The sequence below is a fragment of the Patiria miniata genome, unplaced genomic scaffold (assembly GCF_015706575.1).
Source record: "Patiria miniata isolate m_02_andy unplaced genomic scaffold, ASM1570657v1 HiC_scaffold_20, whole genome shotgun sequence".
Taxonomy (NCBI): domain Eukaryota; kingdom Metazoa; phylum Echinodermata; class Asteroidea; order Valvatida; family Asterinidae; genus Patiria; species Patiria miniata.
This window is the reverse complement of record NW_024037059.1, coordinates 41,941,520-41,969,308: the sequence shown is the minus strand read 5'-3', so window position 1 is coordinate 41,969,308 and position 27,789 is coordinate 41,941,520. Positions and strand designations below refer to the sequence as shown.

Here is a 27,789-nt window from a genome sequence, read left to right as displayed (position 1 = left end):
ATCGTGTATGGCTACTTGTGTTTATCTGAAGAAGAAAAACCACGGCAAAGTACGTTGTTGTTTTTATTTGTGTGTATTTTTATAGAGTTTACCGGTGTTAAGCTGGTTGAGCCATGGCAACCAAACTCGGGTCGAGTCCAAGTACAAATAGGAGACTCAACGTGGCTCGATGTGTGTAATATGATGTGGGATGACAAAGACGGACAGGTTGTCTGTCGGCAGCTGGGATTTCAGGGGCTGCCTGTAAGCACGGAACGCCGTCGTTTTACAACGAGAGAATCTGGAGCAGTCAGGGAATTCAAATGCAATGGAAGTAAGTCTAATGACGAATTTCTCTAACTGCCCATCGTAGGTAGGAAGTTTGTTTCCGTATTTCATACAGTATAAGGATATGAAGGCCTCTTTGTTGAGTAGAAACGATTTCTTTGTACATTTACTTCTTCTGATGTTTGCTATTTTCCTTTATGACAGGAAGGTAAAGACAAATCCTGATAACAAAATATAATTGAATCACATACATAATTTATGTACATTTGATTAATATCCATAAAATTTCTCTTCGTGCAGTGGAGTCTTCACTGTCGGAGTGCGAACACAAAACTGCTAAAGACTGTGGCCGTAACAACGATGGAGCCGGAGTGACATGCACCCGTGAGTCAGTGTCGGCCTACGGCTGGATGGAATGTTTGACTAGATCTCTATGCACAACTACGCCATTAGAGGAGAAAACACGAAATACCAGCCACCGTTTATGGCGGAAGATATAACGATTTTCGGGCAATGCATATAATTAACACTGTTTTCAGTTTGTGCACGAATTTGATGCGCATCTAGGCTTAAAAATCACATTTTACTTGAACGAAATGAGTTGCCGCCATTCAGACATAACTGACGTGACCTAATGGTTTGTTGGTGTAATTTAGGGCTACAAATTTCATTTTTTCTCAACAATTCTTTTCCCGAGCATATCTAGAGTGTATCACAAAAGATTATTTTAACAGAACAACTTTGTTTCTTTAAAAGAAAGAATTAAATGTTTCACTTCTTTTTGCTCGGTCTAATTTATAAAGTTGAGTTTCCTATCTCTCTTATTTTGCTTAGCTTTTCCAACAACGAAACCACCCACCGAAGCGACAACTGCAGTACGTTCAACAGCAGACAGAACAACCAATGGAGCAACGTCTCAAGAACCAGACCGAATAACACCCAGCATCACCGGCACCACCGACACAGATGAGATGGGAGGAACCACGGCCAGGGAGGCAGTCACTCCCGCCCAGACTACAGGAGAATCCGTCCAAAACTCCCCGATGACAATTTGGACCAGGAGCGATGCATCCACGAACCCAGAACTCACGCGGTCGCCCAACGAGAGAGACGGCACAACGGCCGATTCTACAGCCGGAGACGGGGGATTTGATTACCAAGGCTCAAATTCAGGTAAAATAATCTTTAAATTTCGTCACTGGCAGTAAACATTGTTGAGAAACACTCTTTGCATTCTTTAGTGGTCGATTATGCCTCCTTCCTAATGATGACTTAATGTATTATTAGTGCACCGATCGTACACTTTTTACTCAAAGAAAGCAAAATATTATTAAGACATAAGTTATCCAATGTTAAGAAAGGTGCATACGTCCATCCTCCAATGGTTCTCATCGTTACCGAGGTGTGACATCTGATTGGCTGCCATCCCACAAAGAAACTCACCTCTTATGTCAAGCATTGTAAGTTTCTTCCTGAGGTATCTAATGATTATGTATTTCGAATTTTCGTTTCTTTCTACTCTTTGTACAGGAACATACATTGGCCTCGCATTAGGATGCGTCCTGTTCGTCGTGTGCGCTAGTTTAATTGTCGTCTGTCTTCTAAAGAGGTACGAGATTTCTCTCGATGAAAAGAAAATCTAAAATGCACCCCATTAATCAATTATCAACGAACCCGGGTGGGTAAGATCCAAAGTCAAGGACAGTCAGTGAATACTAAATCTAACATGAAACTCAGAAACTAAGTTTAACTAAGACTTACCTATTCCTAATCTTATTATTCTCTGCTACCTCAGTGAAGCACTCAGCAAACTGGTGAATCTTTCCATGCCTTACAAGCCTTGTCTTGGTGCCTATCTTTCTAGACACAAGAGGCAAGACAAAGCCGCCTTGCAGCCATCTGCCGGCTTTCAACAACACAGCGCCGTCTACGATAACTCACAAGGATCAAATCATCTCAAGATGGGAGAGCTTCACTCGCAGGCCGAGAAGGCCGCTCCTAAACCAGCCGACGACTCAGCAGAATACGCTTACTGCGCTGTGGAGGGAAGAAATCTAGAGGTCGAGGCAGGATACGTTGCTCCTCATCCATCACCGGTCAAGACCCCTCAGGAACATCCGGTGTCTTCAAAACAGAAGCCGAGCAGTGAGTTTGCAGGGAAAATAGCAAATCCATACCACCTAGAACTCGATAGGAAAATAGCTCAGGATGAAAAGAGACCGAAATCAGAAACAGAATACGACGACGCGCACTACCTTAAACTGCAGTTGGATTCTCCTAAACCGGTGACGACTGACCAGGTTGCCGGGGGTACCGACTACTTCACCGTTGAGGAGAGAGGAGATTTGGTCGAAAACGGGCAGTACACTACCGGAGTGGTCGGGGAAAAGGCCACAATCAAACCGGCCGGTAAGCCTAAGCAAACTTCAGATCCTTCAGATGAAGATGACGTCGACGACCACTACTACTCGTACGCCAAACCAGACACTGCCAACAATTCGGATCCTCCGGAAGACAACGTGTACACATACGCAGATGCGCCGAGAGAGGGCGCCAACAACAGACCACCAAACACCGACTACTTCATGATTGAGGAAGGGGGTAACTCCATGGGTTCCCCGCTGTACAACGCCGGAGAGAAAGGTGCCAAGCAACCAGCGACGGAGAGTGAGTATGCCTACGCAGATCCCACCCAGCTTCGCGAAGAGTCGCCCGACGAAACCGAGGGGTGGGTGGAAAATATCGTGTATGTTGCGGGTCCGTGAAATAGGCGTCGCGAAAAGAAAAAAATAATCAAAAAATCCTATACCTAAGCTAAGTAGTCAATACTTCAAGTCACATGTTTAATTATCACAAGTGACTTAGAAGTCATCCTGTCTCAAGTCAAGTAATAGACTTGGTTTAACTATGAAAAGCTACTCCATTCAATCTCAATACGAGAGGCATAGTTATCAAAATGAACCTTAAAACTCACATTTACTTGTGACATTGTATTAATGGTGAGGAAACGACCGACTTACAACTCTCCCCAATGTGTACATAATTAGGCCTATGTGACTGTAATATCTGGGGAAATTATTTGAGAGCATCCATCCCAAACAAAGCTTGAATAAGTATTTGTTTTGGTTTTTGAATTGTTTCATTTGTTTGTATTAATAACAAATTGGATTTTAGTTTTCCAATTGATGCAAGGTACAATTTTGTACAAAAAGATAAAAGACTTTATCAATCTGCACAGTTAAGGTTAAATAATGAATACCGTTATCATATGTCATGTTTCTTTCCTGAGTAATTTAGCAATAATCCGAACTGAAAAACTTCGCTTTTCATAAGGAAAAAATAGCTGTATTCGCTTGTTTAATATCACGTTGCGCCGCTGGCGCTAGCGCTGAATCGAAATTTGATATAAGGATTGATTTCGTAGTACATTGTCTGTTTTTTTTTATGCTTTTATCCAGCTGTACATACTTAAAAGGGAAAAAGTATACATCAGGAAAAACCTGAACCTTATCACAAGCTTTATTTAACACAACGAAGACTTGCTTAATATAAGTGCGATTGCTTGATTTTCTTTTAAGATATAAACTGTATATAATTTAAGCCGAAAACAATTAATTTCTTCTACTAAAACAATGTCTAGATACAAATGTAAATTTTCCAAGGTGTGGATAATACTCTTAGTATTGTTTACATCTTATTTGATAAATTTCCTTGAATGTTACTTCAAATATACCACATTTGCTTTGTTGTAATTTTCAGAAATTGATGGATTTTGGGGATTCATATTTTATAGCAGATACTGTTAAACTGACCTGTTTTGTGTTCATACTGGGGAAAAAACAAGAAAAAATGCTCATCTTGTAGTTTGGATCCCTGACCCTATATACTTCAGACAAAACGGAGCAATTCAAAGACGTCGGTGAATTGTCAGGTCAGGGAACCAGAGTACCTGGAATGCACCCGTTCGTGGATGTATAACAGATTGCAAGCAAAACTAAATTTGGTAAATTGGGGAAGAATTTTTTAAAAGTCATTCCCCTCCCCCTTAACGTGGTCGGCTTGGGTATATTATTCACTTACAGTCAAGTGAGGTATTTTATAATTGTGTGGTATTTTGTTTATGTTTGCAAATGTTTTATATTTGCCTTATATATACCTTGTATGGTGAAAATATACATCTGTCTATATCACTTGCTTGACGACTGGAAGTTAATTCAACTCGCTCAGAACGAATAAACAATGATGAACAGAGTAAACTAATCTAACAAAGAAAGCGCCTCACTCATGCTTTAATTCACTTTTAATAGCCTAACAGTTTTCGAATGGTATTTCCGCTTGAAAAGCCTGCAAATATTTTATGCAACGAGGTACAAAAAGAAAGAAAAACAAGTGAACAGGAAAGAGGTCATGTATTCATGACCTCGTATTGATTTCATGAACAGATAAAAATTCCCAGTATTCAAATCATTACAAAAATAGTGTCACATTCGCGCGAGACAGGAACAATGCGGTAATCACCTTCCTTTAATTGTGATTCCTGTCAGTGTGAAGTTCATGAATTTGCGGAACTGCGGTTCCTGCTCACATGGCTCATCGCAAATTGTCCCTCAGTCTGAATTACCAAAGCGAGTTGAAGTGAAATTGCACACAAGGAAGTATATGGCACATGTCACGCGGACAGCAAATATTATCAACACTTTATCTCAAAACACATTTTTTTCAACGATTTTGCTCATTGTGTTGATTGATTACACCACCTGTAGCCAATTGGACAACACTGACCTCCTACTTCACTGAGAGTACGTGAATGTACCTCTTTTTCAACAAGAAGGTCACCTGCACGCTGAAGGTAGGCAACGTTGATGAACGATTCTCATACTAAACATCGCTATGTTCATATAAACTAGGCCTACAATATGCAGTGTTGATATTGTTAATAATATTTTTTATATTATGATCGATTGTAATGAGGGAAAGCGTCTTCTTATTAATGCAAAGTAAATATAAAGTCGTTCATCGTGTGCCGAGGCAATCCATCGGGCCGGTGTCATATGAAAATTAGACTCGTTTGAAAATCGGACTCCTTTACCCGTTTATTGGTCAAATCCTCTCGTGGTCGGTCAATCTCCTAATTATCTTCGCTTAGGCATGCGCAGGAGTCCGTTGTTCATATAATCCACGCTACACCGGCATTTGTCTCCGATTTTCTAGACATTAGATAGCTGAATTATTTCCATATATCCCTATCCCAGTCCGATTACTCATCTTCCAATGCTGGCATCTATTTGTACTCTTGGGTTAATTTGAGAGAGGCAAGTGTAGGGTAAAGTGGCTTGCCCAAGGACACACACAACGTTAGGGCAAGCAGTTAAATTCGAACATGACACTCAGATCATGAATCCTCTTGGCAACATTCCAACTATCATTCCATGCAATAATAAGGTATTTTCCCTCGCATTTCCTTGTGGAGCTGATTGGTTTCACTATCGATACAATTAATGCAAGATTATGGTGGGTCTCCTGATCTCATCCTGAAAAACAATGGGAATTCAAAGTATACGCCAACCATGTACCAGTGACCTTGGGGTTTTAGAAATCTGCAAAGTGAAAGAAAAGAAGGTTCTGTGCGTCGATTGCTGTGATACTAAACATTTATGATGTATCACTTGTGAATTTGCAGTTTTTTTATTATGTTTATAATACTGTTTATGAAATGACAATTAAAGGAAAAACCCATTGAATCATCAGCGACGTTGGAATCAAAAGTGGTGCAGTTTTGCGGGTCTCAAGGGCCGGCCTATTTCCTCCTTGTATCTAAACCTCACTGACTGACTGACTGACTCCCCGACTGACCCCCCCCCCCCGACTGACTGACTGCCTGTCTGTCTGGGGCCAGCCTTACGAGATTTGCTTAGTCTTGCTTTCGTCTTTTCATTGATACTCAGACATGAAGACTTTCATCTTGCACCTCGAGTTTGTGTTGCTGGTCATTGTGTGTACAGCGAAACGGTCATTAACACATTATGGTAATGGTTGGTTTTTCCTTTTTTTTATTACAACATGTACAAACACGTTCCTTTTCAACACTTTTTTACACATGTCATTTCTTTCAAGAAGCACTAAATCATCTTTTCCCACACGAACACATGCACAACGTCTCCTTCCGCATACAAATTAATAATACTTTTGAGACAGCCTGATAGCCGAGGGAAGATTTGCTGGATGATTGTAAACAACAATTGATTTTTCTGCTGAAAACTTAAAATTATTTTATGAGTCTCTGCTGACAAAGTATTTACAAAAACGTTCCCTCATGTACATTATAATATAGCCACTTGTTTTATTTGGAAAGAAGCAGAAATCTCATGATAAATTCCTGGTTTTGTTTGCGTGTATTTCTTAAAGTTATTACTGATGTTCGGCTGGTTGAGTCATGGCAATCACACACGGGAAGAGTCCAAGTACAAGTCGAAGACTCAAGGTGGCTGGATGTGTGTGATAATGAGTGGGGTAGAGTTGACGGTCGAGTGGCCTGTCGGCAGCTTGGATTTCCAGGGCTAGCCAAACGTTTGGGAGGCCTTCCTATTGGAAATCGAAGCAAAGAATCAGTCACGGATTTTGAATGCCAAGGAAGTAAGTCTAATCAAACCCTTAAAACAGTAAAACAAAACAAGACTGATAAAGGTTCATAATATTTACGTTGTCTTGTATAAAGCACAAAGGTTTCAAATGCGTCCTTACCAACTTACCTCGCTGAATCTTGAGTCTGCTCGGTATAAGTTTTATTTTCCAGTCAAATTCCAACTAACATTTTCAGAGTATGGTACAGAAAAAAGTTATACATTTTTATATTGTTTTGGCCTGATGAGTTTAGGTTTAAGACCAATTAGGCCAAAAAAAAATATTCGGTCTCTGGTCAGACCAAAGTTCCGGAATTGACGCGGCCGCGCGGCTTTTTTTTTTTTTTTTTTTTTGCTTTTTTTTTTTTTCTTCAAGCTTGGATTGTACAGACAAGGTGGGTACTATTTTGCTTTTTTGGTGTCCTCATGTACATTGATGTCCTCCATAATTTGCCTTGGTGCTTTCGATCATTTGCCTTGGTGCAATTTCCCATTCCTTGTGCTCTTTGGTAAAAAAAAATTGAGGAGGTGCGGAAATAGAGAGCGCTGTTGGAGCTACCGTGGAACATTTTGGGAAAAAAAAGATCGACGCGCATGCTTAAAATCGACGCGCGCGCTGACCAGAGACCGACTTATTTTTTTTTTTGGCCTTACATTAAAATTTAAATCCATAAAAATCACTTTTTTGCAGGCGAGTCTAAACTTTCGGAATGCAAGCACGAAAATGGCACGATGTGTGGTTCGAACAATGGAGCTGGAGTTACATGCATGCGTGGTAGGTGTTGTCTAATGGCCCATTTATTTTAACGGGTCTGTGCATATGCATGTATCAATTTGTAGCACCCTTTTTCAAATTCCCTTTCTTTTTCTCGTTATATTCTAATTTGCAAGAAATAATACAATTCGGTTTTCCAACTCTTTTTATAGCTATCAGTATTTTTATAAGATAATATTGATATCAGTATTTTGTTGTTCTGGGGCCTATAGAAAACCTCGAACACATGCACAACGTCTCCTTCCGCATACAAATTAATAATACTTTTGAGACAGCCTGATAGCCGAGGGAAGATTTGCTGGATGATTGTAAACAACAATTGATTTTTCTGCTGAAAACTTAAAATTATTTTATGAGTCTCTGCTGACAAAGTATTTACAAAAACGTTCCCTCATGTACATTATAATATAGCCACTTGTTTTATTTGGAAAGAAGCAGAAATCTCATGATAAATTCCTGGTTTTGTTTGCGTGTATTTCTTAAAGTTATTACTGATGTTCGGCTGGTTGAGTCATGGCAATCACACACGGGAAGAGTCCAAGTACAAGTCGAAGACTCAAGGTGGCTGGATGTGTGTGATAATGAGTGGGGTAGAGTTGACGGTCGAGTGGCCTGTCGGCAGCTTGGATTTCCAGGGCTAGCCAAACGTTTGGGAGGCCTTCCTATTGGAAATCGAAGCAAAGAATCAGTCACGGATTTTGAATGCCAAGGAAGTAAGTCTAATCAAACCCTTAAAACAGTAAAACAAAACAAGACTGATAAAGGTTCATAATATTTACGTTGTCTTGTATAAAGCACAAAGGTTTCAAATGCGTCCTTACCAACTTACCTCGCTGAATCTTGAGTCTGCTCGGTATAAGTTTTATTTTCCAGTCAAATTCCAACTAACATTTTCAGAGTATGGTACAGAAAAAAGTTATACATTTTTATATTGTTTTGGTCTGATGAGTTTAGGTTTAAGACCAATTAGGCCAAAAAAAAATATTCGGTCTCTGGTCAGACCAAAGTTCCGGAATTGACGCGGCCGCGCGGCTTTTTTTTTTTTTTTTTTTTTTTTGCTTTTTTTTTTTTCTTCAAGCTTGGATTGTACAGACAAGGTGGGTACTATTTTGCTTTTTTGGTGTCCTCATGTACATTGATGTCCTCCATAATTTGCCTTGGTGCTTTCGATCATTTGCCTTGGTGCAATTTCCCATTCCTTGTGCTCTTTGGTAAAAAAAAATTGAGGAGGTGCGGAAATAGAGAGCGCTGTTGGAGCTACCGCGGAACATTTTGGGAAAAAAAAGATCGACGCGCATGCTTAAAATCGACGCGCGTGCTGACCAGAGACCGACTTATTTTTTTTTTGGCCTTACATTAAAATTTAAATCCATAAAAATCACTTTTTTGCAGGCGAGTCTAAACTTTCGGAATGCAAGCACGAAAATGGCACGATGTGTGGTATGAACAGTGGAGCTGGAGTTACATGCATGCGTGGTAGGTGTTGTCTACTGGCCCATTTATTTTAACGGGTCTGTGCATATGCATGTATCAATTTGTAGCACCCTTTTTCAAATTCCCTTTCTTTGTCTCGTTATATTCTAATTTGCAAGAAATAATACAATTCGGTTTTCCAACTCTTTTTATAGCTATCAGTATTTTTATAAGATAATATTGATATCAGTATTTTGTTGTTCTGGGGCCTATAGAAAACCTCGAGGTGTTTAATTCCTCACGAAACATTCCAAATTTGTCTAGTGTTTGAAGACATATAAAAGGATTTGAGGACGATTCCAGAGGGGATGAGATCGACTTTTATGCCTAAAAAGTCGACATATTAGCCTATAGATACTTAAACAAGCCGCAAAGAAAATAAAATACCATGTGTCCAGATTTGTTTCCATTTCAGTGATTACTGATGTTCGGCTGGTTGAGGGGCAACCACACTCTGGTCGAGTCCAAGTACAAATCAATGACTCAACGTGGCTGGATGTGTGCGAGAATGGGTGGGATATAGGGGCCGGTCGAGTGGTCTGTCGGCAGCTGGGATTTCAGGGGCTCTCTGAAATCAAGACAGGCCTTCCCATTACTGAGCCAACTTCAGAAGCAGTCAGTAAATTTATTTGCAATGAAGGTAAATCTAGTTGGGAATTTCTCTTATAGCACTCTGTAGACAGGAATCTTAATATAAGTTTTAACTATCATTTACAAGCTGCGAGTACGGATGGTTTGATTGTCGAAACATATACTTTGTATTCATGTTGATGTCAAGTTTTTTTTTTCGTCATGGCACGGGTAAGAGACAAATTCCGTGATAATAATTCCAATCCAATATACATGTATATTTGATTTATCAGTAAAATTGATTTTTATGCAGTGGAGTCATCACTCTCAGAGTGCGAATATAGAACAGCAGCTATCGGGTGTGGTGATAGCAACAATAAAGGAGCCGGAGTTACATGCGTCTGTAAGTGCTACCGTGCAATGTTCTCATCAGTATTAAACGAAAATCGAAATATCATCACTAACGGAAACATTTATCATTGCCATATATTAGACGTGTATTAGATTGCGTGCATGAACATTATGAAAGTACATTTGACTTGACGAATCAGAAATTTAGCACGAGTTACAATCTACTTGGACGAGTTGTAGTGCGGTCATTCAGGAGTATCTGACATGGCCAAGGAAAAACTCGTCATACTTACGTAATCTCAGCTATCAATTAAATCGTTTCTCGACATTCTGTTTGTTTTAACGAGTGTATCTCTAAAGAGGTATATGGTTATTATAGCAGGAGACCATCGTTTTCCAGAAGAGATTAAATGTCTCAATCCTTTTTGCTCTTTCTAATTTATAAACATGAAGTTTCTTTCTCTCTCATTTGCTTTGACGACAACTACTATGCGTCCACCAACAGATAGAACAACCGAGGGAGCAACGCCCAAATCCCCAGCCGGAGATGTAGGATCTGACGCCCAAGGCTCAAATTCAGGTAAAACGAATTTTAAATTTCGCCCCTTGCAGTAAAGATTCATGAGAGTTACGTCTTACATTTGCCGTGTCATTAGGTCATTTCCATTAAAAGAAATCAAGGTATTATTAGCGTACAACCGTACATGTTCCACTCGAAGAAAACATTGTTATTGAACAAATCCAATGCTAAGAAAGGTGCATACATTGATCTCCCAATAGTGTTACTGTAATACTGAGGTGTGGCATGCGTTGTTGGCTGCCATTCTATTAAGGAAATTGAACAACCCAGAAATGTTCATGTCAGGGAAAAGACTCTCCTTATGTCTGGTATTATAAGCTTCTATCTAAGTGATTATTTCTTTCGTCTTTTTTTTACTCTTGCAGGAACGTACATTGGACTAGCAGTAGGATGTGTCTTGTTCGTCGTGTGCGTTAGCGTTATTGTCGTCTGTTTTCTGAAAAGGTACGAGATTACTAACGGTGCTACTTTGCCCACTAAAGCGAAAAACAAATAAAACAGTTCAATCGTTAAAGCCAAACGCACCCAAGTCTGGGTCTGACATTGCAAGGCACGGAATTGTCCTTACAAATCAACTGACTCAACCTGACTGAAAATCAATTTCAACTTTATCCAACCGATCTGTTCTGCCAAACCAAATTTGCCCAAAAAATGTTTTGTTTAAAACATGCCAAGCCAAATCAACTTACAAGGCAAATCATTCAGTTTTAGATATATTGAAAGTCTCACCGCTGTTACTTTAAAAACACTTGTCACTCATTATGTCACACTTGTCACTTCTATGTCTTGCACCACATTTACACCAAAAACGTACGTTCCTAAAATCCACCATAGTAATCAACGAACCCGGGAAAGAATGGGAGTCAGAACCAAAAACAAAGCAAGTCATTCAACACCAACTACATTGTACCAATCCAAACCCATAGACCAACTACAGTATAACACATTCCAAAAACTACCATTCCCTCCTCCCACATTCAAGCACTTTGACAAGCAGCCTGAGAAATTCTTTCCAGTGCTTTTTATTGGTTTCTCTGTCTTTCTAGACACAAGAGACAAGATAAACCCACACCCACAGCCACCTTGCACCCGTCTGCCGGCTCCCAACAACACAGCAACACTCGGCAAATTCCAGCTCCTTCAGCTGGAGGTGAGGTGGATGACCACTACTACTCGTCTGCCAAACTGGACACCACCAAACCGTCTGATCCTCCGGAAGACAGCGTGTACACGTACGCAGATGCGCCGAGAGGCGGTGCCAACAACAGACCACCAAACACCGACTTTTTCATGATTGAGGAAGGGGGTAACTCCATGGGTTCCCCCCAGCAACCAGCGATTGAGAGCGAGTATGCCTACGCAGATCCCACCCAGCTTCGTGAGGAGTCGCCCGACGAAACCGAAGGATGGGTGGAAAATATCGTGTATGTTGCGGGTCCGTAAAATAGGCCTCGCGAAAAGAAGCAACTAATCACAAAACCCTACCCTACCTAAGCTAAGTAATAGGCCTCGCGAAAAGAAGCAACTAATCACAAAACCCTACCTAACCTAAGCTAAGTAATCAAGACCTCACGGGTCTAATGATCACAAGTGACTTAGAAGTCATCCTGTCCGAAGTCGAGTAAAATGCTGTACAAAATGAACCCTTAAGATCACATTTTCTTGTGACATTATTCATAACAACTCTGCCCAATGTGTCCATCATTATGTGATTATGACATTATTATGTGAACATGATGTCTGGAGAAATAATCTGAGAGTAGGTGAAGGGCAAAACACAATATTGTACATATGAATTTACATGACGTCACCCCCGACGAAAAAAATCCATTTGATGAATAATTTGAGAGCACCCATCACAAACGAGGCTTAAGTATTATTTTTCTGTTTTGATTGTGTATATCAATAACAAGTTCCAATTTATTCGAGGTAGTACTATTTTGTACCAAAGAATAAACAGCTTTTCACTCTTGGACAGTCGCTGCCACACTATATCGACTTTTTTTGTTAAATAGAACATATTGGTACATATTATAGTTTGCAGTACATTGCCTTTCCATTACTGTTATCCAGCTGTACGTACATTTTGAATAATTATAATTGCTTGATAATCGTTAAAAATATAAAATGTATATAATTTAAGTCGCCAAAAAAAATTACTTCCACTTAAACAATATTTTGATGCTAATGTAAAATTTCCAATCTAAGGATAAGGCCAAAAAAAAGTCTCCGGTTTCTGGTATGCGCGCCCGTCGCCGTAGCCATGCGCGTCGGCAAAATGAAAAAGTTTTTTTTTCAATAAAAGATGATGTCTCAAAACCGCCAAACTCACTGGTTTGACTGGAATCCTGCTGCTGCACAATTTTAACGTGTTTTTAGATGGGGTGATGATCGAGAATAAGCTTGATGTGGCCTCTCTGGACTCCCATATATTTGCACTAAGTTTAGTCGGGCACCATTTGCAGTCATCAGCCGACATTTGAAGCAAAAAAAAAACACGTAAAAAAAAAAAAAAAGCCGCGTCGCCGCACCACTTTTTGGGCAAGCTCCATACCAGAAACCGGAGACCTTTTTTTGGCCTAAGAGATAGATTCTTATTATAATATTTTATAACTTATTTAGAAAATATCCTCAAATATAACTTAACCATGTGTGCTGCATACTTATCACGTTTTGTATGACATGTATGAAGACAGAGAGTTAAATTAAACTCGCTCAAAACGAATAAAAAATGACGAACAGAGTAAAATAAGCAACAAAGAAAGCACATTACTCACGTTTTAAGTCGCTTGTTTGCCTAACAGTTGTCGAATGGTATTGCATTGTATGCCGATCAGCGGCGAAGCCGGGGGAGGGGGAGGCCGGGGCAGGGGCACTCGCCCCCGCTGTAAGTGAGCATAGTCCTGTAAGTGAGCATGGATAAACGGGTTAAACAGAAAGTGGGTGTCTTCTCTGTAACATCCAGCCCCCCTCCCCTCCCCCTTATCCATTCCTCCCCCCCCCCCCCGAAAAAAATATATATGTATATAAATAAAACCGTGGGAATTCTCGCTGCCCTCTATTGCCGTGCCAAACCCTGCAAATAGTTTATATAACACGATTCAAAATAGAAAAACCAAGTGATCAGAAAAGAGGTCACGTATTCATAACCTTGTATTGATTTCACAAACAGTAAAAACAACAAACCAAATCCATGTTCTGTGCCAAACGTCCGCTAAACACTGACTCAGTAAATTTTGACTCTGCGCGCAATGAGCAATTAAGAAAGTTTTGTCTTTAAAACAAATCATGGAAGAGAATGCTATTATTTATTTATAAAGGCTACAACTGGGAAAAAAATCATACATGGGCAGTGGGGTGAAGGGAAGAGTTCGCTCAACCCCCTCCCCTCCCACTTATTGTTCACCGCCCCTCCAAATATCCCCTCAGCCATAGTGTGTACGTGAATGCCCTTGCTAAACGAGAAAAGCACAAAGCGTGCGCTTTCGAACAAAATCAGCGTCAGATTCGCACGAAACAGGAAATAACAAAAATCTGCTTTCGATAACAGTGCGGTGTTTTGCTTGGATGTTGCTGATCTCTGGTTCCTTTCCACTGGCTTATCACAATGGGTTATTCCCGTTCTTTGAATTTCATTTCTCAGACTGTGCTCTGCTAGGCTGCAGTTGTATTGAGTTGCACACAAGGCAGTTAATGTAAGGCATAACACGGACAATACATGAACATGGAGTGAGAGTTTACACTGGAAACCCCGTTACTATTGGATATTTCAGTTTGTCAGCATTTCTGCTCATTGTGCTTATTATTCACAACGCCTGTGGACAAGTGGACAGCAACAACTTTACTTCAGACTCCATTCTAGTCATAAAGCAGATCATTCTTTCACCGAGAGTACTTGTTCATACTACGTTATTATAACTTGAATAACCTGCACGCTAAATTAAGGTAAGCAACTTTAATTACTCATTCTCATACTTAACATTAGGCATTCATCTCATTCATCACAATAAAATATGCAGTTGTGATATTATGTCTGTTGTATCATTTTCAAGACCACAGGAGTCTCGGACGTTGCGTAAATAACCATTTCATAGATTTGAATCGCTGACACTCAAATCACGAATCACCTATCCCAACATTCCTATCATTTGTGAATCTTCAGTTATTACATGTTTATTCAATTTTCATTATTTTAATTTGTTTGGGGTTTAATGAAATGAAGGTTTTCCTGGAAGTGCGAGGGCACCTTTATCAGTTTCAGTAAGGAACACTATAATTTAGGAGGTTCTCTCTCTTTGAACTATTTATTTTTTTTGGGGGGGGGGCCTGAAATGACAATTTAAGTTGGAAAAAACGAAATTACGTAGCGATTTTGCGATCAAAAGTGGTGTATTTTTGCTGGTTCCAGAGGACCGGCCTATATGTTCTCTTTGTACCTATCTCATTGACTGACTGACTGACTGACTCCCCGACTGACTGTCACTTAACTTAGTCTGGGGCCAGCCTTACGAGGTTTGCTTAGTCTTGCTTGCGTCTTTTCATTGATACTCAGACATGAAGACTTTCATCTTTCACCTCGAGTTTGTGCTGCTGGTCATAGTGTGTACAGCGCCACAGCTATCGCTGCAGTTGGGAGGAGGAGACCAAATGCCATTTAGTAAGACAGTAATTGTGATTTAGCCTATTACATTTCTTTTGGACATCTTGTAAACATTCATATGGTTTGTTTTTTTATAATCCCATTCCTTTCGAGAAGCTATATACATTTTCATTTTACCACCAAAAAAAAACATGTAATGTTAATCTTGGATGGGGCGCCATAAGAAATCCTTCCACCTTTATAATAAAATAATACGATACCCAAGAGAATGATTTGCTGAATGAGTTTAGCCACGAATTGATTTTTCTGCTGAAAGCCTGATTAAAAATCGGAAACAATTATTTTACGCGTCTCTTCTGACAAAGTACCTGGTTTATCAAACTGCTTTTCCTAATGTATATTATGACTATAGTTGCTTCATCTGAAAGAAGCAGAAATGTCATGCTAAATTCGTCAGCTACTTTTGTTTGTGTGTATTTCTTAAAGTGTTTTCTGATGTTCGGAGGAGCAGAAGTTACATGCAGTGGTATGTTGTCGAATGGCCGGCGAGATTTCTTATAATGGATTCATGCATATTAAAATGCATGTTGCTTTTGAACATCCTTTTTAAAATCCCCTTCGATATCTCGTTACATTTCGACTTGCTTCAAAAATAGGATTAGATATTCGAATTCTTTTTATAACTATCAATGTTTTGATGTTCTGGGGCTTAAACAAACACGGGGTGTTCCAATTCCTGACGGAACATTCGAATCGTCCTGTACACATGGTGTATAGTGTTTGAAGACAACTCGCTTTATACGAGCGAGAGTAACAAACACTCGAATAAAGAGCGAATATGGCTACATATTCTTTTGTTTGTTTGCTTGTTTTTACATCTGGGAAGAGGCAGAAACAAACAATATTGAATATCCACTTTTTTATATACATCCCTTTTAAAGTGATTACTGATGTTCGGCTGGTTGAGGGGCAACCACACTCGGGTCGAGTCCAAGTACAAATCAATTACTCAACGTGGCTGGATGTGTGCGATAACTTCTGGGATAACGAGGACGGTCGAGTGGTCTGTCGGCAGCTGGGATTTCAGGGGCTAGCCCAACGTTTGACAGGCCTTCCAATTGCCGGATCCGAATTGCCGGATCCGAAGTAACTTGAAAGGGATGGCGGAATGATACGATCAGTTAATTGTCAGTTCGCAAGAAGAGCTAGATCATAGCACCCTATCCCGAAATAATACAAGGAGGCTCTCTGCCGACAAACTCAGTTCGTAGTCTCATATGCTACGGTTCCTTCTGTTTTGTTTGCCATTTCTGGGAAGAGGTAGAAACAAAACTACCGAATATCCGCTGTTTTTGTTCCCTTTTAAGTTATTACTGATGTTCGGCTGGTTGAATGGCTGGTTGAGGGGCAACCAAACTCAGGTCGAGTCCAAGTACAAATCGACTCAACGTGGCTGGATGTGTGCGATGGTATGTGGGATAACGAGGACGGTCGAGTTGCCTGTCGGCAGCTGGGATTTCCAGGGCTAGCCGAACCCCGTTTGAGAGGCCTTACATTTGCCGGACAGCGAAGTGCGAAATCAGTCAGGGATTTCAGATGCCAAGGAAGTAAGTCTGGTAGCGAATTTATCTCATTGCAATTCTGAAGCACTTTAATGTTCATCGTTCATTATAGTACAGTATAGTATAAAGCCAATTTCGTACTTCAAATGACAACATCAGACCTAATATAAGAAGCTACAAATAAATAAGATTGAGAATGGTTCATAAATACGTTATCTTGTACGTTACAGGTTTCAAATGCATGCTTACCACTTACACCTGACAAATAATTCTGTTGTCTATTCGGTATGATTTTTGTCATGACTGTATGGGTTTAAGATATGCACCGCGAATCATCCACTTCAATTATACCGATCAAAATGCTTGTCTTCGCAGGTGAATCTACACTTTCTGAATGCGGGCACGAAAGTAGAGACATGATGTGTGGCCCGAACAATGGAGCAGGAGTTACATGCCTGCGTGGTAGGTGGTGTCTAATGGATGGATAGATTTATTTTAAAGAAGCATAACTCACGCTCTTCAAAAAAAGATTTGTTCTCAAGACGAATTTTCAATGTGTATGTTTTGTTTTAACACAAAACAATACTATATTCCGATTTTGGGCGTCTGCAACCCTCTGAGAAAGGGCTTTAATTGTATGCACATTTCGTCAGTGAAACAACGAAGTGTCACCCATGTGGACTTGAGAGTTCGCTACGCGCGCGTATTTTACAGAACCGAGTGATTTGCGTTTTCACGAAGTGACTCTCATGTACACAGACAGCTGAATCGGTCATTTTTGTTTTCACGAAGTAGCACTCATCCTATTTCATCAGTTTGAAGGCTTTTTATTAAAATTTCCTGGAATCCTACATGAAGAGGTTTTCATTACATTCCTGTCGCACGTTTTTAAACGCTTCAATCCAAGTAGTATTTCCGTAACAGTGTGAAAACGAAAATCGTTCCCGCCAGCGTCAAATGTGCGCGCGCACACTTGAGTGTTACTTCGTGAAACTAAATTTGTCATTTTGCAGTTTTCAGTAACGCTGAAGTGGACTTGGGTTACTTCGTGGTGTCACTGACGATTTAATTGACTAGCAGCCAATAATTCGAATTTTGTGAAGAAAAAATCCAATGACTAAACGTTTGTTGAATTTTTTTTTTTGATCTACGTTTTGTTCTAATATGTCTACATTTCCTCTTGTTTATTTGCTGGTTTTGTTTTAATCTGGATGAACATACCGCTTGAAGATGCAAGATTTTAATAGGGATTATACACTTGAACGAAATGGCTTGTATTGCCGACAAGACTTTGAAGAAATGAAAACTACGTCAGCATTCTCGACTTTCAATTCCTATTAATCTTATCTTGATGATTTACGGTTGAATGTTTCGTTTTTCGGTGTCTCTAGAGATAAATTATCTCAACAGTTAACAATGCTACCTTTTGCTTCCTCGTTTGTCTATAAAATGGGGTTTCCTTTCCTCTCATTTGGCGTTAGATATTCCAACAACTGAGGCACCCACCGAAGCAATTACCCATGGGCCCAGCCAAACAACAAGCAGCTTCGCCGCCACCACCGAAACAGACGAGATGGGAGGAACCACGGCCAGAGAGGCAGTCACTCCTGCCCAGACTACGGGAGAATTCTCCCAAAACTTCCCGATGCCAATCTGGACCAGGACAGCAGGAGTCACCAACCCCGAGCTGACGCGGTCGCCCAACGACAGAGACGGCACAACGACCCAATCCACGGCCAGAGACGGAGGACTTGATGTGCGAGGCGGCTCAAATGCAGGTAGAACGAATCTTTAAATTTCGTCACAATTGCAGTGAATATTGTTGAGAGTTCCTCCTTGCATTTACCAGCGGCCGCATATGCCACCTTTCTAATGATGACTAAATGTATTATTATAGTGTTTACCAACCGTACACTCTACACTCAAAGAAAGCAAAATGTTATTAAACATAATGAAATGTTACAGATCAATTCCCTGTGCTATAAGTTAGCTAGTTTCACCTTGGAACATTTGTGATTGCTATTTTTCAAGAAATATGAAAGCTATTCATTTGTGTAAGCGACATCGAAGATAAAATCCACCGATGTTTAGTTATTGAAGTATATGTCTTCTCAAAAATCGAACTATTGGCGGCCAGGCAATAAATCGGCTCTCGATAGGCGGGTTAATTTGTATGCAAGATGAAGTTCCTTTTTCAGAGGGATGCAGACGCCCAAAGTCGGAATAAAGAAATGTTGTGTTGTTAAAACACAACATACAATTTCCTAGCTGATACTCAATGCTGATACTCGTCTTCATTAAGATTTGACATCTGGCTGCAATCAAGGAAATAAAACAACACAGGAACACTCATACTAGGGGAACAAGTTAAAGATCCTCCCACTTATGACAGATGTTATCAGTTTCTTTCAGAGGTATTTAGTAGTATTTCCTTCACCTGTCATTTTTCCTGTTCTTTTGTACAGGAGCATACATTGTACTAGCAGTAGGATGTGTCGTGTTCGTCGTGTGCACTAGCGTCATTGTCGTCTGTCTTCTGAAAAGGTACGAGATACTTGTACTATAGCAAAGAACTTAACAAAAAAAATATTTCTGTCTGACAAATCATGGGGGAATTTCCTAACAAATGTACCGACTTGACCTTATACCGACTCATCCAACCAATCTGTCCTCACCCAAACAAAAAGCTTCACCAAGCCAGTTCAACTTAAAACATTCAGTCCCCGATCGATAGAAAGTTTGTTTAAAAAAATATATATTTATATATTATTCTGTACCACATTCAAGAATGCAACACAAAAACAACGAATCCCCCCCTCCAGTAGGCGATATCAAAAGTAAATCCCAGTCATCCAAGACCAATACAAATTTTTAATCCAAACCCCTAACCAACTTAGTTTACCCCATTCCCAACTATAGCAAATCTCCTCTTGACCCATCCAGTAAGCAGTCTGAAATATTCGTCATCACATGCCTTTTTCTTGGTTTCTTTATGCTTTTATAGACACAAGAGGTCTACCGACAATTACAACAAAGAACACGAAAACTCACAAGGATCAAATCATCTCGTTTTGGGAGAGCTGGAAAACTCGCAGGCAGGACAGGCCGCTCTTAATGTAGTCGACAGCTCGGCAGAATATGCTTACTGTGCTGTGGAGGGAAGAGAATATTCAGAGGTTGACGCAGGACACGTTAGTGCTCCTACTCAAGCACTGGTCAAGACCCGCCAAGCCAAGCAGGCCGCTCCTAAAGCAGCCGACAACTCAGCAGAATACTCTTACTGCGCTGTGGAGGGGAAAGGAATTCCAGTCGACGCAGGATACGTTAATGCTCCTAATCAAGCACCGGTCAAGACCCGCCAAGCCCAGAAGGCCGCTCCTAAATCAGTTGACACCTCGGCAGAATACGCTTACTGCGCTGTGGAGGGAAGAGAATATTCAGAGGTAGACGCAGGACACGTTAATGCTCCTACTCCAGCACCGGTCAAGACCCGCCAAGTTCAGAAGGCTGCTCCCAAATCCGTCGACAACTCAGCAGAATACACTTACTGCGCTGTGGAGGGAAAAGGAATTCCAGTCGACGCAGGATACGTTAATGCTCCTACTCCAGCGGTCAACACCCGCCAAGCTGAGAAGGCAGCTCCTAATCCAGGCGACAACTCGGCAGAATACGCTTACTGCGCTGTGCAGGGAAGAGGAATTCGAGAAGGCAGTGTGGACGCAGAAGCGGGATATCTTCTGCCTAATCCAGCACCAATCAAGACCTCTGTGAACATTTGATGTCAAAACTAAAAACCGAGCAGTGAGTTTGCTGAGAAAATAGCGGATCGGTATTACCAAGAACTAGACAAAACAAACACCGACTATCTTCATGTTTGAAGAAGGGGGTAACTCATCGGGAGAAAGGTGACGGGCAACCAGCAACTGAGTCTGCCTACACAGGTTATTAACAAACAAACTCTACCATGAGACTTAATAAAAACTCCTCTATCGAAACGATGAGGCTATCAATATGCACCTTTGACAAAATCTGTTGCCAAGCACGGCTTAAATGTATGCCCTTGGTGCAGCCCATACAAAAATGGCGCTCAAATTTCACAAAAAAAAAAAAAAGAAAGATATATTAGTAGTCAAGACCGCACAGGTTTAATGCTCACAAGCAATCTTCTCTCAAATCGAGTGACAAGGTTTGAAAATGAACCTTACAAAAACCAGATTTATTTGTGGCTTGACTGTTTGACTGTGTTTTTTTTTACTTGTGAGTGGACGACCGATGTGTACATAATCTGAATATATAATGTCTATTAACTTGAGAGTAAGCATCCCCCAAAAGGCATGATTAGATATTTTTTGGTTTTTTGTATTGTTGATATTTTTAAAAACACGTTGGATATTATAGTTTTCCAATTAATGCAAGAAACAGTTGTGTACAAATTAAACCCTGTATCAATTTTAAGCAATCAAAATTATATCGTTATCTTTTGCCAAAGTAATTGATCATGCGCTGAGAAAAAGCTTCGAATTTTCCAGTGAACAACGGATGTGTTTGTTAATTTGTAAAAAGTCACGCTGCAACGCTATCATTGTACCGACATTCCTTTTTTTTTAATATAGGCCTAAGGTATATATATTATATTTAGTAGTACATTGTCTTTACTTCATGCTTTTATCCAGCTGTACATAAACCAACTATGCAGACAAACCTAAAACTCATCACAAGTTTGAATAAATATAACGAAAAACACTACATGTGGAAAGTATTTAGTATCAGGTCGCCACATCGGTGGCTGAGTGCGACGTTCATTAAAAAAAATCTTTAAAAAATGCAAGTGTTTCTAAGTCCTGATTACCTTCTTAATAGGGGTGGGGTTGAGTGTGTGGTGGTTTTTTTTTTATAAAACTTGAATATTAAGATATTATGGTACTGCAATTTGTTCTATTAATATACATTCATCGTGTAGTGCAAACGCTGTGGTAGGCACATCGGGAGGGCAGGGTGGTGGTTCGGGGGGGGGGGGCAGGGGTTATGTTCCGTCACAAGGAGCAGTGCTTTGTGGTTATTTAAACAAATAAACATAGCACAATGATACATACCTGTCAGTGCGGCGCTCTTCTTGAAATCCTCCATGAAACTCAGGAACAAGATGCTGTAGTTAAACGCAGATCCCAAAGCGAGGGCCAGTTGCACCAACGCGATGTAGACGATGATCCAGCTCCACCAGCGCCGCGGACATTCACGCGAATTTGAGCTAGGCCCCCCCACCCCCACCCCCTTATCATCAACCATAGTCATTATACTAGCCTTCAGTCTGTCCGGCCGTAATTTGGGACTCCCATGAAATCCGTTGCCTTTTAACGTTGGTTGAACTTTCACATTCCTCACGTATGCATGCGCAATGTACAACAAGTGAATCAGTAATTTTCATGGTCCGAAATGCACACTACACCAGCCCAGCTGCGTTTTGCGCGACTGTCGCGCAGTACGCGCGACGCGCACGCCAATGTCCTTATAAGGTAACGAGTTATGCAGGGGCATTCCATATTATAGTCAGAGGGGTGTTGCGTAAAACATGAAGTAAAATTGTTGAGTTAAATGGTTGGCAACGTCTAGTTTTTGACATGTTTAGATTTTTGGACTGAAAAAATGTATTGTTTTTTTGACCGAAAAGGTATTTATAATGGGAATAAATATGTGTTCGGTCGGTATAAACCACTCGTTTAAAAAAATCGCCTCGGGTAATTATCACCCATCCAGACTCCCACCGGTCTTATAGTGTTATAATTCCCGATCACATATTTTACTCCCTTAACAATTATTTTTCTTTATATGTGTGGTCATTTGTTTTATTCCTTTCCTACCAGATTTAGCCGGGAAAACTGCATTGGAAGAGTTTTCTTAAAGTTGTCTTACCCCAGGCTATTCTAGTTTTACCCCTAAAAATTTAAGTCATTAATTGCTTTTTTTATAGCATTTCATTTTTCTGCCATTTTGTTTTAAGGTGACATTGAATCCGCGCACATTTATTACAGAATCATCTCTTTACATTTTCAAATTTGTTTGTAGCTCGATGATAATTCACGTGGACATTTTTGGTGTGTTTTTGAGCTGCAAAAGCAACCAAATTAAAGCCCTTTTTTGAGAGGGATGCAGAGGTCATTGTTGGGAGAAAAGAAAATCGAATTTGAAACAGCACGGTAAGACATAGCACCAATATAAAAAAAAGCATCGCAATCGACATTTTATTGAGACAGACTACCGAAAAAACTAAAATAATACAATATCAGTTTGAAGTTACACGACTTTACAGGCTAATTCGAGTTCACTGTCAATATGAAGGCAACTGTACATCGTCATAGCGACGGTGCGGGGTTCAATACCCCCACCACATCCATCCAACATTATCTGTGAAAGATGTTGAAATAATAGCTGTACACCTACGTACCTACTGTGACGGGTGGAGCGCAGCGAACGCTCGACACAAAGTGGGAACTGAAAGTAGAGGTGTAGTCTGTTACTGTACCCGATTTCATGAAACTCATCGTAACTTACGATGCATCGCAGCGATGCGACGCGTCGCATCTCTACGATGTGTCGCAGCTGCGACACACGTCCTGCGATCCATTTCACAAAACACGTCGTAAGTGAGTAGGTGTATTTAGCACAACTCGTCGACTGCTTCATGTATTTAGTCAGCGTATAGTAAACAGTCGTCTGATACTCAACAAAGAGTCGTCGGTTCTCCTCTCGAAATTGTTTAACACGTAAAACAAAATGGCGGCAATGCAACCGATTTTTAAGGAAATCAAGCTCTCAGTGGGCTGTATGGCCACTCTGAAATTTCAACTGCGATGACAACTTTACACACATTGTCTCCAGCATTATAGTCTCGTTTGCGTATTTTTATGGCACAAAACAGCTAAGAAAAAGATTCATCTTATTTCTTATTAATTTTACTCAGTTTCTTATTATAATTTTAAATAACTTATATACGGTGACCGTTTGCTAGTTATTTTTTATCCATAATTCCCTCATTTTTTATTTTTTTTTACCACTGATGATTTACGCAATGTGTTAGTTCATGTTTGTTGACGTCATTAAGATTGTGAAACGGGCCAGGATTCTTGCAAAAGCGGCAGAGGTAAAGGGAGCTTGTACTATCACAACTAGTGAGTTCTTCCCATGGGGCTGAGTGCGTGTTTGCTCCATCGATCTCATAAAATACCCCGGTGACGTCATCCCCTTCCGGGGGTCCTCCGCTGTCTGGGACGGCGCATGACTGTCCCTGCTCGGAAAGTTCTTCCCATGGGGCTGAGTGCGTGTTTGCTCCATCGATCTCATATAATACCCCGGTGCCGTCATCGCCTTCCGGGGGTCCTCCACCGTCTGGGACGGCGCATGACTGTCCCTGCTCGGAAAGACCCAAAGCGGGTGGTTGACCAGCAATAGGTCGGTTGCACACAGAGTCTGCTGAAATCCCGGGATGAAACGGACTCGAAGGCCCCGCAACGGTGGCATTCCCGTGGCCGAAGCTGATGGGCACTGATGGGAAAACATCTCGGCTAATTTGGGCGCTGTCTTTCACACTTACACTTCCCGGAGTCGCATCCGGGACACGGGTTGATTCGATTACGGCGGGGAACGAGTCCAACCCCTCAAGTTGAGCCCGGAACGGAGAGCTTTCAAAATCACAGTCACCGGCAATGCATCTGCTTGGCTGCGGATACTGCTGCAATATTTGGTAATGCTTCCCGTACAAATCTCGGCGCGCAGTTTCAAGCAAAGAGCAATGCAGCCGGATCCCGTCAGCTGCTGCTATCACCTTGAGGGTCAAGTCGTCTTCCAGGAGCCGAAAAGACTCGCTGCCAAGACTCCGGCCTTGGTTGCTCTGTAGCGCGTCGGCGTACCGGGACAGCGCCCTGGATGTTCCGGAGAGCCGACGCACGAGATTGGCTCGGCGATCGGTCAGGAAGACATTATCGACTGGGAACCGCTTTCTCACCGCCACCTCACTGGAGTAACGTGCTAGTGAATTGACTGCAGAAGACAGACAAACATCTAGCAGTGACCTGTCCTTTCTTGGTGACATTCCGAATCTTCTGCGCCGTTGAGGCTGAACAACTATCAAGTTGAAACTGTGTCCGGAATTGTAAATGGGAATAAATATGGGGGGAAAAAGTTTTAAAAAGCTTGTCTCCGTGTGAGAAATCAGTTTTCACATAAAACAAAATACTCTGCTCCTTACAGGACTTAGTGTAATATTTGAGGCCACAAACCAACTTTGTCCTTGCAATTAATATCGTGACGTCCTTATAAAACACCTCATTGTTAGTGACAACATAATCAACTTAACCACAGCTCACACTCAAAGTAATAAATGGTACTTTTTGCGATATTTTTTTCATTGAAGTAATTGTACTGTTCTCCGAGCATAATATTTTCAACCCTGTGAAAGATGCTGAAATAGCTGTACTTACCTACTGCGATGGGTTAAAACAGCAGAGCGAACGCACGACACACTATGCTGGAAAGTGGGAACTGAAAGTAGAGTTGTAGTCTGTTACATGTTTCAAAGATGTCTGACAATCGTGAATACAGTCGCATTGTGCTGTATGCAGAGACACCGTACCAAGGTGTTCATAACAACAGACTAGCAATCCCGACCTAGTTTGCAATTTTCTATAGTCGCACTTGATTGTGGCAGTGAAGTGTGACGACATTTTCAAAAGAGGGCTGAACAACAAACACTGACCCAGTCCTACATGTAGACCTAAATGTCACCGATGTAATATTATAGCACAAAACATTTCACGTCGTCGCTTTATTATTTTTTCTACACACATACAGTACTCAGGGAAAAGTTTCATTTGTTCTTAAACCACTTCGTAATATCTTTGAGATATTTTAAGTTTATATCAGAGGGATTTTTGTAATTTTTTTGCGGTAAACATTGACAATTTTCATGTATGGGTCGACACTGAGGCAGTAATAGCTTGTAACGTTACAAGTTAGTAATTATTATTATCCTGATAATGAATAAACCAAGGATTCTTAAAAAGGGAACAGGCAATATTATGGATTGAAGCCTGCAGAAAACTTGAGCGGGAAGATGCATATCAGATGAAAAAGAAAAATTCGGCTGTAGAGTTTGGAGGAAAACTTCAGAGGGGCATTCCGGGGTGAACCAACGGAATCAGGCAGGGACTGAAAGTCCGGGTGTCGGCCTAGATTGGACCTGGTCACAGAGGTGGAATCAAAGAAGGTAGCGGTGACCCACCTGACTCCCTTGAAGCTCTACTTAATCTAACTGAAACTAAAATTTAGTCCCCGGTGCCAGTACGGAGCCACGGGGGAAAAAACGAAAGAAAGCAGTGTTATTCCAAAATTATTACAACTTCCCAGTCCTGTTCATGTTGATGTCTCCGAGTCGAAGTCGTTTTTCAAGGGCATTGATGATACCTCCTATTTGCCTAATCTTTTCCCGAGGGTATTGCTTTTGCAGTTTTGTTCCAGGGTCACAACATCTCGATTTATTTCGATAGATACGGTGCTGATGAAGGAATCCACCTGCGAGTGGAGATCTCTGATGTCATCCAGTTTCTTGAAGACCCGCAGGATCTTCCAGTCGGGCATCGGGTAGGACAGCGTCGTTCCCCGGTACTGGTTGGACAGGGAGATCAGCTGGCTCTGTACTGGCTCTGGGCGGAGATTGTCTAAGACGATTTGAATGGCCGCGCTGGCGAGATCATCGCAGGGGTAGTAGCGCTTGGAGAGCTCTGATGCCGCCTTCACCGATGGTAGGAAGGTCATGTTGAACGACGTCCATGCCAGTAACAGAGCCACGCACAAGCGAACTTTAGAGAAGCCCATACTGTTTCGCCTATTTTTAAGAACGAAGGAAAGTACTCACATTATTTTATTTTTTTTGACAAGATGCGGGAGTGTCTTCAATACGAGATGATGGTGATGAGTGACTATCAGGTATCTGTGATTATAGTTGCGAGAATAAAAGGTTGCTGAACTTGAAAAAAAAGGTTTAATAAGAGAGCTATTGTACTATTAAAGAAAAGTGTATTGCGGAATTAATGACAGCATTAATTCGAAATGGATGCCTGAAAACGGAGGCCTCTGTACCCAGATCCCAAGTGTAAAACAAATACTTTGTTTCCGAGACGTTATAAGTTTGGGATATTTTGCAGATTTTACACTTACCTGTTCTTGGACGGAATCATCTTGAACCAAATGCTTTTCCTTGTGAGTCACCAGGACAAAGAATAAGGTGTCTCAACCTGTACTGCCCAACTGAAATGCTGCAATGATCCACATCCCATCCTTTATAATGGTTTAATTCCCCAACAGTTTCCGTGTGGTATTTGATTATCGAGTATACACTCCATTATGTACACCAACCGATACAATCATGGATTGAAATAGAATACTTTTATACGCGTGATATTGATCCAAAAAACGGAGAACTTCTGGAAATTGGTCGTCGAAGTTTGCTTGATTATAGAAATGTTTAATAACCGCGTTTACCTTTTGTGAACCGACATATTAAAATGGTCACATTTTTAATTAGTTTCTCTATTCAGTGTTTACAGAAATATTATATCTTTCTGTTTTGAGCGTCCTTCTACATCGTGGGAGTTGTATCAATTAAATCAAATCGATCACAGCGTTGTCGAAATCCATAATTTCTGTTCTTTTTTTTTCTCTTCAAAACGGCATATCTAACGAAGCTCCTTTATTTTGTGTTTATTCAGATGCCTATTCAGATGCCACAAAGAAAGATGAAATACCGAAGAAAATGTATTATTTGAACGTCGGGGTGTACAACTCCTTCATGTTGAACTGCATCAACCCAACGATCTTAAAGCCACCGCGCTCGGCGAGGGTGAGTTATTATGACTAAAAATCCATGAGAATCGGTTCAACATGTGTGTCGATATACTCTTTTCAAACAGGGTGTATTTTACAACGAGCAAATCCAGAGA

At 40.8% G+C, this 27,789-nt stretch overlaps 4 protein-coding genes across 4 annotated transcripts; 3 read left to right on the top strand and 1 right to left on the bottom strand.

The window, feature by feature from the left end:
- Positions 1–66: 66 nt before the first annotated feature.
- Positions 67–4,530, top strand: LOC119729289. The gene is made up of 5 exons (XM_038201902.1): positions 67–313; positions 568–651; positions 1,102–1,440; positions 1,798–1,876; positions 2,132–4,530. Exons 1-5 carry the CDS (start codon positions 181–183, stop codon positions 3,030–3,032), a joined length of 1,536 nt encoding a protein of 511 aa, XP_038057830.1. The 5' UTR covers positions 67–180; the 3' UTR covers positions 3,033–4,530.
- A 5,369-nt stretch (positions 4,531–9,899) lies between these two features.
- Positions 9,900–12,842, top strand: LOC119728147. The gene is made up of 5 exons (XM_038200220.1): positions 9,900–9,936; positions 10,019–10,108; positions 10,562–10,636; positions 11,002–11,080; positions 11,683–12,842. The coding sequence occupies exons 1-5, from the start codon at positions 9,900–9,902 to the stop codon at positions 12,077–12,079; spliced, it is 678 nt and encodes a 225-aa protein (XP_038056148.1). The 3' UTR covers positions 12,080–12,842.
- Positions 12,843–18,371: 5,529 nt separating this feature from the next.
- Positions 18,372–20,878, top strand: LOC119728146. Its single transcript, XM_038200218.1, has 3 exons — positions 18,372–18,576; positions 19,264–19,342; positions 19,803–20,878. Exons 1-3 carry the CDS (start codon positions 18,372–18,374, stop codon positions 20,575–20,577), a joined length of 1,059 nt encoding a protein of 352 aa, XP_038056146.1. The 3' UTR covers positions 20,578–20,878.
- A 5,332-nt stretch (positions 20,879–26,210) lies between these two features.
- On the bottom strand, positions 26,211–27,027 carry LOC119728145. Its single transcript, XM_038200217.1, has 2 exons — positions 27,008–27,027; positions 26,211–26,675 (listed from the first exon to the last, which is right to left on the bottom strand). Exons 1-2 carry the CDS (start codon positions 27,025–27,027, stop codon positions 26,258–26,260), a joined length of 438 nt encoding a protein of 145 aa, XP_038056145.1. The 3' UTR covers positions 26,211–26,257.
- Between the last annotated feature and the right edge of the window lie 762 nt (positions 27,028–27,789).